Source organism: Colletes latitarsis, chromosome 7, assembly GCF_051014445.1.
Source record: "Colletes latitarsis isolate SP2378_abdomen chromosome 7, iyColLati1, whole genome shotgun sequence".
Lineage (NCBI taxonomy): Eukaryota > Metazoa > Arthropoda > Insecta > Hymenoptera > Colletidae > Colletes > Colletes latitarsis.
The window spans coordinates 5,473,126-5,490,972 of NC_135140.1; the positions used below are offsets into that span (position 1 = coordinate 5,473,126).

General features: G+C 39.1%; 1 protein-coding gene across 5 annotated transcripts in view; it reads left to right on the forward strand.

The window, feature by feature from the left end:
• The window catches only part of Kcnq (KCNQ potassium channel), a 98,249-nt gene that overhangs the window by 8,964 nt on the left and 71,438 nt on the right, over positions 1 to 17,847 (forward strand). For all 5 annotated transcript variants that reach the window (XR_013079963.1, XM_076768334.1, XM_076768335.1 and 2 more), the window contains exon 2: positions 6,073 to 6,619. Coding sequence is in view for 4 of the 5 variants with exons in the window: in XM_076768334.1 (XP_076624449.1) it covers positions 6,073 to 6,619 (547 nt within the window). In the remaining variant the exon portion in view is untranslated. The remainder of the gene's footprint in view (positions 1 to 6,072; positions 6,620 to 17,847) is intronic.

Here is a 17,847-nt window from a genome sequence, read left to right on the forward strand (position 1 = left end):
TACATATACTCATATCTAACGCGAATCTGATTTATATCTATTCATATATACTTCCGTACCCATTCATACGTAATCATTTTTCTCCTAGATCTCATTGTAAATACAGAAAGTATTTATGTTACGACCGAGACTCTATAAAAAAGTCGCGGGAAACTGAAATACCAAATAAACAAATAGTCGAAAGTTTTCTATCGATTCGATACCCCCAAACGTCGGAAAGGCCACCTACACCGCTCTATCTTTCCCTAAAACAATGCAGATTTTTAACAATAAATTCTCGCGAGCGTTTGATTACGTCAATAGAGGCGGAAAACGAATATCCTATATACACTGAATGAACGATGCCAATAACAAGCATGGATTCCGTAATAAAAACTCGGTTCTCCGCGCTACATAGAATTCATAATAACTCTACTTCCATTCTACGCGAGACTGTCGATATCGCATTCCTCAAATTATCGAACGGATTCCTTCGTTCTCATAAAAATTTGGGTTACCGGACAACGTCGAGTAACAGCCAATACAAAGAGTATCGACAAAACGCGGAGAATTCTTCTACGCGGCGTCTTCTTTTCTCCGTTTTTCTCCATTCCTTCAGACCGAGCAAATCCGTTTCGTCCGCGAAGGGTGCTTCTCGATGAATATCTCGCGGCTCGCTATATAGCCGCCCGAACTTCCGATTCTTCGTTCGTTAATGTCCCGGGGAAATTGCATGTAATCGTTAAAATTTATCTGCGCGCTATAGAAGGAGCTGCTCTTCGGAGTAGAGAAGAGGAAGCTCTCGCCGATGAGCGTGCAGATAATTCGAAGCAATTTATCGGCGTAGCGTGTACCAGGGTATCTAGTGTCCGCGTGCATGGCTTGTCCATTTTTATTTCGAGCCGCGGTATCCATGGTCATGCACTCTGTCGCTTATCCCCGACAGCTGTAATGCAAATGAACCGTGCGATCGTTGATTCGATTTCACCACGACTCGGAACCTTATCCTTATAAACGACCTGTGCTCGAACGGAGTAAGATCCTCTGGGACGCGCCGATTTTCACCTGCTCCATTTGCCTTGGAAGAAAATTAAACGAACCGGTAACAGCGTCCAATCAAAGTCTCGACTAGTACAAAGATAAGGACAGCGTTAAAAAATATGAGCGTTAGTTTTTTTTCCTGTTAATTCCTAGCAAATTATGTCGTTTTTTTGTAAGTGCAAAAGAGTTCTCGACAACCACCCCCTCATGCAAGAATTTCGCGACGTTATATAGCTTTTGTTTTAACTTGATCTGCTCTGAGGATATATTCTAAATTTCATTGCAATCCCTCCAAACGTTATGATTTATTTATAATCATTTATTATTTATTCTCATAAGGGTACATAGACTTTTCAGTGATTCAATATAAATGGAAGAAGGTTGTTTCTTGAGTCCATTTTTTCATAGATTGATATGTTTAATGCTTTGTGTATGAATAAATTAGAAACTAAACTCGTCGACGATCGTGTCACGTTAGAAACTCTGCTTCTTGTTTGATCACCGATGTTAAGCTGCTTTAGCCGTGATCAGGCTAAGATGGCTGACCGTTTGAGAACACCACGTTATTATTATTATTATTGTATAATGTTTATATTATACTTCTCTATCGATTTTATAATTGTTATTACTAAGAAAACAAAAAAAACTACTTTGGAAAGGTATTCGTAAGAAACACAAGATCTTTCCATTTATAGCGAATCACCATTATAATGTATGAGTGGGAGTAACTGTATATAGAAACACGGAATAGAAAAGTATAATAGTTTAATTAACCTACCCCAAAAAATACTCTTCCAGACGAGTCCGAATAGTTTAAAAAACGCATGGTATCGTGCAATAGACAAGTGCACATTTCGTACGAAAAAAGTATATATCTATCGTTAAAGGATTTTGAATCCTCGTATCAGTCTTGCGTTCGCATAGAAAAGAGCTCGAATTCGTCCCAGTTTCTAGAATCATTCTGTTGAGCGTGTTCTCCAATTGATTATCCAAACTTTGGATACGCAGAGTACTCGTCAAACTAAGCACGACAGCGTTAGTAGGTAAACATGGGTCTAGAACTCAACGGCTTGGAAGTTATAAGGCATGTTATTCGAAGGCAATTATCCGAAGTGTCCTCTTTGGTAACAAGTGTTATTCCCATCACGGTGTCGATTGATTAAGGTCTCGAGAGTTTGTCAGTTCTGTGCGCGCGTACAACGAGCAGACGCTTTCGCGACTCGGGGAATGATTTGTTTCCCCTTTTCTTGGCTTTCGACAAATTGTCCCAACTTCGGAATAAATTGTAGCGTAAATTGCGTGCATCGTCATCCTTTGTAATAATTTTCGAGACACCAACGTTAGACGAACGGTTCGGGATCGGTCGAAAGGTGAAACTTTGTGGCCCGAATTCCGACGGTAAAGAAAGGTGAAACTTGTTTGGTGAATCACGCTACGATAATTTCGTTGCTAGTATAACTTTTCTTATCTCTCGTCAGAGACCTCACGCGTTCGTCGAATTTATGTTGGTCGATGTTTCTTCTTCTCCCGACATCGGTGTTGCGCGATTTGTATGCCGGGGACACGAACACCGTGAAAGCCAAACTTCGCAAACGAGCTGGTACTTGAAATTTAAATTTAATAAGTGCACGATGTTGCCAGACTTTGACGGGAGAGCGTGGCAACTTGGTCGTTTTACGTGGTTTATAGATATATGGTAAATTGAAGGAACGTTTGAAGCTTCTGTCGATTTCGTTTGATCGTTCCTTTAGCCTTTCAGAGTTTACCAAAGGGTTCGATGTATTCGCGAGGCAAATATCAGTTCCTCATCGATGAAAAAGTTTCAGCTTTCTTAGCTGTTTTTCTTTTCAACTGATTCCCCGATTCCATCAGGTTCGCGATGCATTAACAGTTCGAGAAAATCGAGCTTGAATGTTTCCAATCGAGAGATATTGTCCAGACATTAATATCGCCTCTATAAAAACTTAACAGGTTTAAATGGTGTGATAATACAGTATGAAATTTATGTTTTTGTTCATTGACAGATCGTTTTTACGGTACGTAACTTTGTCAAAAGCGAATTAAAAAAAGGGAATCAAATTTATCGTGTTTGCATTGCTAAAATCATTGTAAGGAATCCTTTGGTAGGTGTTATAATGTTCTTACTACGAGAATCAGATTTTCTTCTGTAAATAAAAGATTCGCGGATGGACGAAACGCGTGAAAGGTAAAAGAGATTTATTGCTCGCGCGGAAAAGGTCATTCGTTTGGGAAAAGAATAGAAATAGGGCAAAATTCTTAGCTAGATAGAATTTCAAGTGATAAGAAAATAAATTACATAAAATTTCTTTAAAAACGAAAGGTATAAAATAGTAGTTGCCTCGTAATAACGTAATATGCTTTTACTTTTTATCGATCGACATTCACCGTCAAAGGGTTAATGAAATTCGGTAGAGATCTAGATCTACGATAAACGTAACCATAATTATACCCCGTAGATGGTCGACCAATTTCGAGATAAGTATCTAGAAAAGTTGAGGAAAACTGCGTAGTCAGACGTATTCGGGCAACTTTTCGTGAATAAAACGCACGTGTATCAGAATTGTGTAAACGTATATACTTAGTTTTATCTTGTCAAGAAACTGTCGTCGTAATAATTGACCGTAATAAATATTGCATAAAATAGTTGTAACGCTCGGCGCGTGATATTAAAAAAGAGGAATTCCCTTGGCGGAATTAAAATCCGGGACAAAAAGTTTATGGCCATATAGGTTAATTGCTACGCTACAAAGCATTCCATTGCACACATTTTCACGAACTTTTATCCATACTTTTTCTCAAAACTGGCTGACCATCTGCGGCTATAATTATACTATACGATTGTTATTCGTAGAGGAGCAGGGGATCTAACAGACTGTAAACTAGGCTAGGGACTTTTGTTGAAAATTAAAATTGAAAATTAACATTTGTTAATTATTTTCATTTGAAACTCCTTGATACGGATGTTACAGAGGCGAGTTTACGCGATATAGGATCCATCGATACAACATGTTATTACTTCTTTCGTAACCTCATTCATGAAACTTTGTCGAAAATCTAATTACTCGTTCGCAAAATTTTCGTTCTCGACGTTGCACAAAGCCAGGGTTGTCTCTGGTTACTTATTGCACATTTATGGTAATAATCTCTGCCCCCTGTAAAATAGATTCTTGAGGTTAACGCAAAGTGCCACCGAACATGAAAGTAAACTCTAAATATTATAGTCTGATTAAAATAGCTCCTAGCGGAACAGCAAACCGCGTGGTCGATATTTAGCGACCATCTAATCCCAATATGATTTATTATAGTAAAACGATTAAAGCGAAATAGAAAAATGGCGCGAAACCAGACGCGTCTGGACAACAGAAACTATTAAAAGCTATAGAATTTTCTATTAAGTCGTGAAACAAAACCAACGGCGCGACAGAGACCACGCACGAGCAATCTTCCATCGTTATTGACACCGAAGTGGCTCGGCCAAACACGTCGATATGCTTTCATACAGAATCATCCGTTCGCGTTACTCTCGTCGATGAATCGGAAATCTGCATTCCTTGTCCAGAAATTCCATCGTCCGCGCGACACAAAATTTAAACCGCGTAAGCCACATCGAGCTGCCAATACGACTCGACAGGGACGTCGTGTCGTTGGTCCCCGTTATCGATAGAATTCCGTTGGACGCATCGGTTGATGATGCTTCGACAAGAAACGGTGCGCGATTCGTGGCAAGAAAGGGACGGATCGTAGCGCGAGAATCGTTTCGCCGATTTTGATCGACAAAGGGCCGATTACACGGCCCGGGTGGCGTACAATGAAGCCAGGGTAAACACGCGACGCGTAAACCACGCGGCACAAAAGGTTCGAGGATCGAGGATCGCCAGGCGTGTTCGCAACTAGTGTTCGAGGACAGCTAGCAAATCGTTGCTCGTTGTCCCGTGAAACTGACTAGCAGTAGCAGTTTCGACCGAAGCCAATTAGAAGAATCGAACGGCCGGTAAACCGTGAAAACGGCTATCGCGTGGAATCTGCCGGATCACGAGTTCCAACGAAACAACCGAAATATTGTGCACGGTAAACTGCTGAGAGCGTTTTCAGGAAAAACTTTTGATTGGGTAAACATAGCGTTGCAACGAAAGATGAAACGCAATCGGAAAATGTAACTTTCGTAACTCGCGTCGTTGCGTTCTCCTATTCGAGAGAAATGTTTGCGTAATCGAACGTTCGTTTCTCGTGGAAAAATATAGAACGTTGTAACGATCGCGGTACAACCCAAGAAATCGGGATTTCGAAGCCTCGCAGACTCGGCTTATATATCTTATTAAGCGATTATCCACGCGATTTCCAAGCACCGCTGTAGACCGATCGTGTCAAATCGTTTCTCAATTTTTGCGTAATTAAAACGAACGTGTAATCTCGCTGAAAGTTTGACGTTTGATCCTTTTTTTAACAAGGAACCTTCTTAATTTTTGTTCACAGAGCGGTCGCGATTCGAATCAAACTTTGCAATTTGACTCTTTCGGTATGAAATCCGGATTCATGCCCAGCGAGATTAGCGCTATCAAAGGCACGCATAGTATACGAGAAATGTATGTGAAATCCCAAAAATGTTACTTTCGACATCAGATGGTTAGACTTCCATGTTTTCACATATTCAATACATTTCTAGTCCGACTGAAGGGTGAAAAATCTTGAAAACCCTTTGGTAGCGCTGATCGTAGCTACGAGAAAAATTCGATTTACAGTAACGATTCGTAAGTTGAACATTTCTATTTTGAAAAGGATGAAAGACGACATTTAATATCTGCAGGTGTCGAATTGTGCAATGTTCATTTTACGAATGATTACTGTACATAGTAGGTTTATTGTCATCTTCCAAACCAGCTAAAAGAATTTGACGATAACGAAGGGACACCTGCAACGTTTTACTAGTTAAACGAACGATTGCATTAGGCGCGAGTTAGGAAGCTACGCTCTAGGAGAGGCGGCGCGTTTCGCTCCAAACGCAACCCTGCAATATCCTGGCTAAATGTCCAGGTGAGAGTCTTCCACGAAGCAAGGACCAATGCTCTAGGCTCACGGAAAAGCGGTCGAGCGCCGCGGCCGCCTACGCTGCCCTCCAGGGCAGCGAAGACGAGCTCGTCGCCGAGCACTGCCTCGAGTCGGAGGACACGGCCCTGAAGACGCCAGGCAGCGAGACAGAGGACACGGAGGACAACGGCGCCCAAATGGAGGAGCCTCCGTCTCCTAGTCGTCGTTTCACATTTCTCAGGCGGTTTCGTTCGCCGCGATTCGGTGAGGCGCACCACAAAAGGGTGCCCACACCGATGAAGAGGAAGTATCGCCGGAAGAAGAGCAAGGACGACATCATCGACAGCGACATAAACGCCGCGGAAGTAGAGCCTGCTAGTCTGAACCAAGCTGGCGTACCCGATCCCTATTACCCGATCTACCTACCCATCGACCAGGCCTTCAAGGCTAAGTACGTGTTTCATCATAAAAAGGGGAAGACGTTTCAGGAGAGGTTGTACGTGTTCCTCGAACATCCCGGCGGCTGGATCTGCTTCGTCTATCATTTCACTGTGTGAGTATCAACCCGGAAGTTTTTCTATAGACCCCGAGAACTTCGCCTCGTGCCAAGTGAAATATCGTTTCAGTCGTTTTTGCGACCGTAGATCATCGAGCGTTGCTAAGACGCGTCACCGGGGGGAGATCAGATGCGATCGAGATACGCTCGATCAACTACGAAATTCTGCGCGAAAGCACGTCTGTGGGTTTTTATTGCCGGGAGAACTCAGGATATGGACAGTTGATTTTTAAAAGATATCGTTTGGGATAGTCGCTTGTTTTCAAGCGAAAGTAAGTGTATTCGAGATCCACGGTGATTGTAATTTTATGCAATATGTAGGGCGAAACTGAAAAGGACGTTTTTCCATGAGTAAACGTAAGTTAAAGTCAATTTTTTCGGACGTCTCAACGATCCCATCGATCCTATTTTCTAATAATCATTCTCGTATTGAGTTATCGAGATAGTAAGGTGGTGTAGTTCAAAGGATTCGTTGTAACGATAAAAATAAATTTTTTTCCCATTTATAGCGAATCACCATTATAGCGTACGAATACAAGTGGGAGTAACTGTATATGTATATTTAGTTGGAAGGATTTCCAGCTTTTGTTTTACGTATGTTGTTTTTGATATCGTAAATAGGATTTTGGAGGGCAAGATACCGTGTTGCCACGATCGATCCTAACACGAATTCTGGTCATTTATCCGTTACATTATTTCGTATTATGTAGCTTTCGAAATTGACGTTTAGTCTGATGCACAGTTTGTGAAATTGATTCCTTTCGTATTAATACGAGGACTCTCGGTGCTCGAGGAGCGCCAGAGAGAAGGTTCTCTTCCTGGACACGCTCCAATGTTCAAGCGATTGGTGACGTATTGACAGGTTCGTTACTGTGTCGGTCACCGATGTCCGACGCCGAGCTTTCCGTGCAGAGCCCATCGTCAACGGCCCCCAGCATTATTTCCTTAATTATACGTATTTTATTTTATCAGAAAATAATTACGTCGTTTCTTTTCCCATCCATGTATTCGATGAAAATTTAATGAGCAAAATGACATGCAAATTATTGGGTTATCGGAGCGTTGCTGAATATATTTATTACTAAATTGCCAACTTACACGATACAATGCTTGCAGCGATTCTTATTCTTTCGCGTAAATATTCGAACTCGTAATCGTCATTCGATAAGGGATTTGAGAGAGATTCAAGGAATTGTTATACGTATATTGCAGCTTTATTTGTTGGTGTTTTCTTTCATTTTATCTCTGTATTTTAAAAATTGCACGAACGAGATTCACAAAATTGTAATCGTTTCACCAAATTACATAGATAGGAATATTACGATTATATTTGAGCAAATTACTTCTACGTAAACCAAAAGCTTTAAAAAGCTTTTTTAGAGAGAAGCTCGTTATCGGTTACCTACTAATAAGGCAAGTTCGTAATCAGCTATCTATAACGTTTCTGTTAATTTATCGTTAATCGATTAAATATTTTACGGAGTTTGGAAAGTACGTTGTAATCAGATACACTATATAATTCTACCACTTTCCACAAACTTCTGTCGACGCTAAGAGAATCAATTTCTAAAATTTACGATCGGAAATACGTCCTAAAATGTATTCAATGATTCTCGAAATTATCACATCGATGTGTTCAAAATTGTTTAAATCACAGTAGCATCTTTTGTAAAAATATTGAAGAAAAGAAGCAGAGAATGCGTTTAGAAGAGCATAAGCACAGACGAGGTATACGAGTAGATCTTACACTTTATGGGTTTTCGTGGCCCAATCTGATTGCCATACCGACTCGAAAATTCGGAGATAATTTTAGCGTCATCGGTCAGTTGAAAAACCATTCACAGAATTAGTATTGATGGGCAGACAGCTGTAATGTGTACGTAAATACATCTGAGTTGAGTATGGGAGACATTGAAAAAAGCAATCCAGTATTATCAGATGGCGGACCAGTATTCAAGGAAACTGCACCCCCCTCTCCCATAAAATCGTTCTGGAAAAATTATTTTCAGTTTAAGAGATTAATTACAATCATTTTTGGTCATTAGACATATCCTCGAAATCCTACCCACTTTTGAGAAAAAAATTCGAATAGGTGTGAAATTTTTCGACAAAATTAAAAAATTGCAAATCATTCTAAAAAAATTATTTTCGGACGCGGGGGTCAATTACAAGCATTTTTGGTGAATAGATATACCCTCGAATTCCTACGCACTTTTGAGAAAAAAATTCCTTACCGAAAATATAAATTCTGGCCAAAAATGTTACCCTGAATTTTTATGCGAATCTTTAAAACGTCATAACTTCTGAACGGATTGGACGATTTTAATGTTTAAAAAAGCAAACTACGCGTATTTTGATGGAGAATATGTAGAAATTGCAAAAATATTCGAAAAGTTGGTTCTTGACACCGCAAAATGAGAAAAACCCCATAAAAATGGTCCAATTTTCAAACAGTCATAACTCCTACAATTGTGAATATATTTCAATGAAACTTTTTTCTGAAGTAGAGCTCATGGGTACCTACAAAAAAGTATTAGACAACTTTTCTGTGGGGCATCAAACAAAATTATTAAAAATCGAAAACGAATTTTTAAGAAAAATCGACAGGGGGTAGGTGCCTAAATTTTTCGACGAAAATGAAAAGTTTTCAATCGTTCTGGAAAAATTATTTTCGGTTGCGGGCGTCAAGTACAATCATTTTTGGTCATTAGATATATCCTCGAAATCCTATCCAATTTCGAGAAAAAAATTCGAGTAGGTGTGAAATTTTTCGACAAAATTAAAAAATTTCAAATTGTTCTAAAAAAATTATTTTCGAATTGCAGGGGTTAATTACAAGCATTTTTGGTGAATAGACATACCCCCGAAATCCTACTCCCTTTCGAGAAAAAAATTCCTTACCGAAAATGTAATGTCCGACCATACGCTGATATGTTTCACTGAAATTTCATGCGAATCTTTAAAACATCATAACTTCTGAACGGATTGGACGATTTTAATGTTTAAAAAAGCAAACTACGCGTATTTTGATGGAGAATATGTAGAAATTGCAAAAATATTCGAAAAGTTGGTTCTTGACACCGCAAAATGAGAAAAACCCCATAAAAATGGTCCAATTTTCAAACAGCCATAACTCCTACAATTGTGAATATATTTCAATGAAACTTTTTTCTGAACTAGTGCTCATGGGTACCTACAAAAAAGTATTAGACAACTTTTCTGTGGGGTGTCAAACAAAATTACTAAAAATGAAAAACGAATTTTTAAGAAAAATCGACAGGGGGTAGGTGCCTAAATTTTTCGGCGACAAAAAAAAATTTCCAATCGTTCTGGAAAAATTATTTTCGGTTGCGGGGGTCAAGTACAATCATTTTTGGTCATTAGACATATCCTCGAAATCCTAACCAGTTTCGAGAAAAAAATTCAAGTAGGTGTGAAATTTTTCGACAAAATTAAAAAATTTGAAATTGTTCTAAAAAAATTATTTTCAGTTGCAGGGGTCAATTACAAGCATTTTTGGTGAATAAACATACCCCAGAATTCCTACTCACTTTCGAGAAAAAAATTCCTTACCGAAAATGTAATGTCCGACCATACGTTGATATGTTTCACTGAAATTTCATGCGTATGTTTAAAGAATCGTAACTCGTGAACGGATTGGAGGATTTTAATGTTTCGAAATGCAAACAACGCATATTTTGGCGACGAATATGTAGAAATTCTAAGAGTATTGGAAAAGTTGCTCCTTAAACTCGAAAAGTGAGAAAAACCTCTTAAAATTGGTTCAAGTTTCAAATGACTATAACTTCTACATTTGTGAATATATTCCATTGGTCTTACTTCTTGGCATTTCCTTGGTCTTCATTGGATGGTTGACCTTGATGTCAACCTCAATGTTGACCATCTATGGCCATAATCCAACCATTGGTGACCATCGAATAACCAATGACCAAACCATTACGAAGTCGAACATGAAAGTCTTCTTATGCAAATCCCTTTACAATTTGATGATCTTCTTAACATTTTGTTTCACTTCAATGGAGTGTATCTCATCCCGAAAATTATTTAGAATAAAATTGTACGTCATGGGTTTAAATACCCCAGTATATGACAAAATGGACTTATATATCAGTTTTAAAAATAATTCGTAAGAAATAAGTTCTTTCATCGTTTATAGGGAATCACCATTATATCGTACGAATACAAGTAACTGTATATCGTTTTGCCCGGGTGCTTTGCACGCGATATTGGGGAATCATCCAGCCAAAGCCAGATTTAGACGGCGCCCGCGATATGTTTGATCCAGTCCCCGAAGACAAATATTTCGATGACAAGACAGAAAGGTTCTCTCTGCCCCGAGAATAGAACTCGTGCAGCAGTTCGACGTCGCGACAGGTGAATCGAAATTCTTTGTACCGTATGAATGAACGCGTTCGGGGTCTCTGACGGCAATCTTTCGACCGGGAAGCAAATATCTCGCGTGTCTCATTGTTCGTCGATTCTACCGGTTCGTGTGCGCGACAAAGCGTGCCGAAGGTGTTGCTCGGATACCTCTGGGAATCTCGATAGAAAAGCCTCCCGGTCGTCTCGCGACAACCAACCACTGTTGCCTCTATTTTTACACTCTTTTCTCGCGCCTGGATTTTCACTCTATCGCGTTTAGCGTTACGAGCCGTGTAGAGCTTTTGTTGCGACGCGAGTGCGTCGCTCACCGCTGAATACTTTATCGTCCGCGCTGAAAGCCGCCGCGATGGTATGCTAATACCGTCGATGCACGGCTGCCATTGTATGCGATCCGTCGAACGGGCACGTCGATGTTTCGAAAGCGTTTCTTTCTTGTTTCGTGTTTGGTTTAGCAAAATGGAGAACGTTGGTACGATTCGTCGGACGAACATTCTTCAAATCGATATAGACAATTGGATAAAAGATAGATTTAAACTATAATTGTCAGGGGAAGGTTTGTCTTGGATTAATCGGGTTTTAGAGCTTCTATAAAAAAAAAAATGGTTGCACGTTTCCTTTCCGCGTGGCACTTAGACACATTTTATTTTGTATTAGGATTATGGATAAAATAACTTGAATATAATTTTCACGTCTCGTACTTGAAATTAATTTTTTGTTTCAATCTAAACTTTCTTTCCAATTTATTTCCGTTTCATATCTCGAAAGGCAATTTTTGACGGGCCTATGTTTACCATCTGCGTAAGTATCAAAATACACTGGTGGCATTGCTTATTCAATGCGGCTGTTTTTCACTCCTCCAAAGTCGCCGCGAAGTACCGCAACCCTTTAAATAATTCATTATAAAAACAAAGTGGTAGTCGAACGGCTCCGAAGTCGATCGATCGCACAAACGTGGCCACGGTTCTCTTTCTTTAGAACCTTCCTCTATAAAATTGTCGTTGAGGCAGTTTTTCAACCGCGGTAATCAAAATTTATAAGCCAGACGATTCGCCATATGTTCCGCGGTGAAAATGATTTTTAATCGCGTACACCGTACAAGCATGCATATGCTTTCAACCTTGTCAATGCTATGGACTCATATATGGGTTTGTCAATTTTTTCGATCTCTTGCTTGCTGCAATTATCAGTATTTAAAAAATAAATTTTATTATTTAACGTATGTTTGACGTACCCAATAAAATAATTCATTAAGAGAATTACGTTTATAACTTACAACGAGCAGTTTGGCCAGGAGCATTCAGCATTCAAAGGATTAAAATGGAACGAATTCAACCCAATCTGAAAAATACAAATTGGTAAAAAATATTTTGATCCAAGTTAATAATTTCTATATTCGTCTTCCAACCTCATCGAACTTCTCTCCAAAGAACGAGACCTATCGTTTCCAGTTCGTTTCCCGATGGCGCAGAGATTCTTCACCGCGTTTTTTGATAAGCTCGACGTTACTTTTCTCCTGTTCCTATGTGTAATCCCCCGCGACTATCCAGCATCGACCAGCCTCTTTCTAATAATAAACTACGCTATCGAAGTTTTGGTGACGTGGAACGTCACGGTCGGAAATTGCCACGGAAATGTCTTTCATTTTCTGCTGGATGCTACCGTTGCTGTGTGGAACGCGCCATTCATTTCCGGATACGTGTATCTATTTTTCACTCGCGGCGAAAGTAACCCAGACCGCATAATTTGACTTCGTCGTTTGTTCGCGTTTGCTGGCTTCTTCGGAATATTTTTTTTAACCCTGGAAAGGGGGGCTGGAAACGAGAAGATTTTAATTAATGATTCGAGCAATTTTGGTATCGTATACGGAAAACAAACTGAATTTAATTAGTAAAGAGGAATGCTAGAAATGAACATTTAAGAATATCGATGAGACAAGTAAAGATATACGATCATTGGTTGTACACAGTCGCTGAAACTTCCACATTTTAACTGGTTAATAGACTTTCTGAGCGTGACGTTGTTTTGCCAAATAGGAACATATTCGATGGAATGCTAGACCGCCTGTAGCATGCTCGTTCATTTCGAAAACATTCTATCGGTGGCAGAGTTGAAACCACCAGGTCTGTAGATTCGAGATGATAGGGATTGCACTCGAAAGATTGCAAGAATGGAGAACGTGGAACACGCGATTGTTTGTGGAATACTGCACGATTGCTATATCCATACTATATTCAAAGAGTGCAAGGACTTAGTCATAGTCACGTTCGTCCACGATCGACCTTCTGCGGATGGTTATTGCGGTTTTTATTTTTGCATTCGATATTATTTACCGACGATGTTTTATCGGAGATGTTATATTGAATTTTTATACTATAGGAATTTGTATCTAATCGATTTTGGGGTCGTTTAACGTTGAAGTTTGTAAAAATATTAAACAAGATCGTTGACTCGAAGTGTGTATTCTCTTGGTCTACAAATGTTACACGTTCGCTTAGACATAAATAGCGATTCAAAGCTGAAATAAAGTAAACTGTTCTGACTGATTTGTGCCAACCAGTATAATTTGCCTCGTTTCTCCGTGGACTTTCGTGCTTTCTGGCTCTTAAGAGTCGAGGGTCGCCTTAAAAATTAACGGTAGATTAGAGCAGTCTCGGTTCATCTGGTTGAATAGTACCTGATCACACGGTACGACTAACTTCTCAGTGAATTCACTTCGTCTCTGACTTGTACGTCGCCTTAAATATTAACGGTCGAGTCTTAGACCGTATCGTTAAATCAAGTGTATTAGCTGCGAATTAAACAAGTTGAACCGTGTTTAATCGTACATGTGAGTTCATCGTACAGAGTAAAATTTTGTTAATTCGAATCGATTTAAATGGGTCGAATAAACAAAGTATAACATTACGTTTTAAAAATCCATTTAATTGTCTCCCGTTCGAACGTATTAATTTTAATCTTACCCCGATCCAAATCAATCTCGAATAAAATGATTGGTTTTAATTGACAACATTTTAAACGCGTTCCCTCGTTTTGATACACGAAAAGAAAGTACAAAAGTTTAATACTTGAAAAACATTTGAAACCTCTACCGGTAACGATTGGTAATATCTTTTAATCAGTTATACATTCCTATTGATTTAAATTAGAATGTTTGAGTATTGCAATTACGTTTGACTACCGTTTCGTGCCATTCAAATCATTTAAACGCATCAATAGAGTATTCTTATAGGATATTTCTAGTAAATCTGGCAATATAATATATCTAATTCTGTTATATACACGTACGGTTGATGCATTTGTTTTATCACATTTTGAGTTGTTTATTGGTGAAGTGCTTCACGCGTCTCTACGATTGGCAATCAAGCTCAAGTGGTTTTTCCTCCTATTACGACCTTGAATCAATCAAGCTAATGGTCGTGGTAGGTCGTAGTTGTTACTTTGAAACATCCAGTCTTCCGATTTCCATCTCAATAAAATCACGGTCGATGCATTATGAAGCACATTTAATAAAGTCTGTTGCAATTTTTGAAAACACGAGTTTCCAAACACTTCTGTGTTTCATCTTGAAACTGGTATTATTAGTAAACCGTACTTCAACGATTCTCTATGTTTCCATTTAGTTTTATAGGATTTTATACATCGTAAAACGCGCCGGTAACAAGATTAGTTAAATAATTAGTAACAGTTTTGAAGCAATTACTCTAGACAAGTTGCAACAGAATTTGCATACATATTTTACCGCTGGAAAACTAACGAAAAAGGTTTAATAAACATGGGTTCGGTACCGAGGTACAGCCACTTACAGTTGAAGCATTACTTCACAGCAAGTGTTCGAAGTGGTCTCTACTAGCAGCCACAAGCGCGCCGATATTATACAGGATGTTCCTAAACCGAAGCGTAAAACGTTGAAAACGTATTCTCGGAGATAACATAATGCTAAGGATTATAGTATAATCTCTGAGCGATGGCTCAACCAGCTATTCAATGTTTTGAAGAACTGTTTTTATTACTTTTGATAGAATGGAAAGTGACGAATAATAAATACAAAACTTGGTCGTTTCAAACTTTTAACTCTTTTAGTTTTCTAGTTTTCTTTGCTACTGTTCCGTGATGCTGCTGCTGGCACCCCAAAGCTTTATGAGTGTTTTCAGTAAGAATAATTATATAATATGCTTCATTTTTTTCTGAGGGTTCAAGAATCCCAGTTTGCAATTAAAAATTTGCTCATCTTTAACTCTAAACAGAGTACTCGTTTAATAAACTAAAAGTTGTCCATGTAGGAAAACGTTTCAGTTACGATGTGTCAAGATAATTGCCAAATAATTGCGTCTAGGACAAGTCCGTTGGACGCAGAGAGGCTTGACAGTAAAGTTTCCATTTGTCTTATCCAATGATTACAACACTGTTACATCCGGGTTTCGCTTCGTACATTTTGTTACAATTGTCACGAAATTGGAGGCGAGTATGCATTGTTTGTTCCGGGGGAACAAAGAGGAATCGAGTGGCATTGTTCGCCCGGCTATAATCGACTGTCTTTCAGTTGAAATGCAACGGCGACGTCACGAAAGCTTTCGCTGGTTTCGCGGCGCCGCCGTCGCCGGCTTTTTTCAGCAAATTATGGCACGTCGTACGCAATTTCTCGCGGATAAAAGAAAACCGAGCTAATAGGAGTAACTCCTAATGCTACGGCCTACTTTGCCCGGCGCATAAATAGCAACGCGTTATTAGGCGCAATTCATGTACCGGCTATTTGCGTGTTGCTCGTTATTTTTAGATGAAATATCGTGCTGGCCCGATACTCGTGCAATTTACATGCGAGCGTGTGCGTGGCGACGCGTGCAACAAATATTTCGCGTTCCGATCCCTTCGTCGAGATCGTTAAATATTTTAACAGTCATCGAATGGAAAAATCCCATCTGATATAGTATGGACGCAATTAACTTTTATTTTCCGAGAATAAACTGCGTCCTCGTGCTACAAATATTTACTTTTTAACTATTACAATCGTTAAAACGGAGTTTTAAATTAATTAAATTACACGAGAGATCTAAGCGTGTCCTAGTTTTCGAATATTTTTGTTGTTTGTAAAATGTATTTTCTACGTTTCATTTGGAACGGTGATATTATCTGCACTAATAACGTTTCGTAAAATGCTTCGCCTTCAGTTGTCGAGCGTACCATTGATCAAGATAATAATTTCCATCTTCTTCGTTACCACGTTTTTCGGTTCGGTCTCGCCTCGGTAACTAATCTTCGTTAATTCCGAGACGCAATAATTGGGTCGTTACTAACGACACGTTGGGAACACTCTCGTGCACCGGGGATAGATCAATGGAACCGTCGATCCTAGAAGCGAGTCTACTTTCCGAGTTGCCAAACTTGTTTCTTCGAAATCAATAACGTCCAAGGAGCGGGTGATAAATGTTTGGAGGACTGCGAAAGGCTCTAGGGATTGTCCTTAAACCATCGAGCGAGGGCAGGATCGTTTCAGATTTACTGGCAATGCGTTTGAAATATTAGATGAGCAGACGTTCTATCATCGTTAGTCGGATTATTCCGCTCGAGTCGTCGAAGGAACGATACGTCAAACAATCGTAATCGCAACAACATATTGGCGCTTTTCAATTCAAACACCCCCGCAGAATCCAACTTCCGTTCTGTCTATCGAAGGGTGAAATGACCTACCCAAGGGATAGGATCATCATCTCTCCAATAAACGATTTAACTCAGTGTTTCTCAAACTGTTGTTCTCGAAGAAGTATTCCTAGAATGAACAAACACTTTTTGGTTTTGGATATAAACTATTAAAGCGCGAATTCAAATTTACGCGATACAAGATGCACGCATCTAAAGTAATGTATCAACGTAGATATACTATTCGTAATATTATATATGTATTTCATTTCTCTTATGTTATAACAAGAACTGTCCGATTTTATATCATATGATTTTTGCTCACATGTTTACTTATATTAATATTCAGATAAAGTGTATTATTAGTAAAGTGTGGTATTGTATTCTTAATCGGTCCAATTTAAATTAAATACACTTCTGCTTAACGTGAACTAGTCCAAGTCGAAATCTCTTGAAATTTTAATAAAGTTACAATTTCATATAGGTACCAAGCCACTGAGAGTAGAGAGACTATTAATCATTCGTTGTAATTTTTCAATGAAATCGTTCTAATATTGCACCGTGGTGCAACTCGAGAAGAGCTATATTAGAATAGAAAACTTGAAAATAATATGGGCGGTAGAAGTAGATAAGTACGGGGGAAAGAACCAAGGCTTGTTTGATATCCTGCCATTTGGTAATCCATCTTCTACACAGGCGAAGTCGAGTAACATAGTAATGGTATTAATCTCAACTGTTACTGAACGCGTTAGAGAGATGAATCGGTGGGTATAAATTTTGATGATGTAAAATATCGCCAGTGGAAACATTTCATATACATTAAACCTGTCACATTCTTTTTTTCGATCTCGTTTTTTGTACCCGTAATGTAACAGATTCGTAGGAAAACAATTAACTGCATCAGTCTGGTCTAAATTTAACCGAACGGGTTATTCTTAAGCTCGATATTCCCGTGTCCATCAATCAATCTGCGAATACAGATTCCCACGATTCTTAAGTGACTTGTCATCTATTTTTAGCGTTTCATTAGGAAGTTGACAGGCGTCCAATATCTTGCGCGTCGAGTTGTCAGCAGCGGGATAGATCTCTCCCAATACGTACGTTCAGATTTTAATACGTTCGATACCACGAATGATCGATACTTCGAATTTACAAGTACAAAAGAATACGTATACAAATGTCAGCTT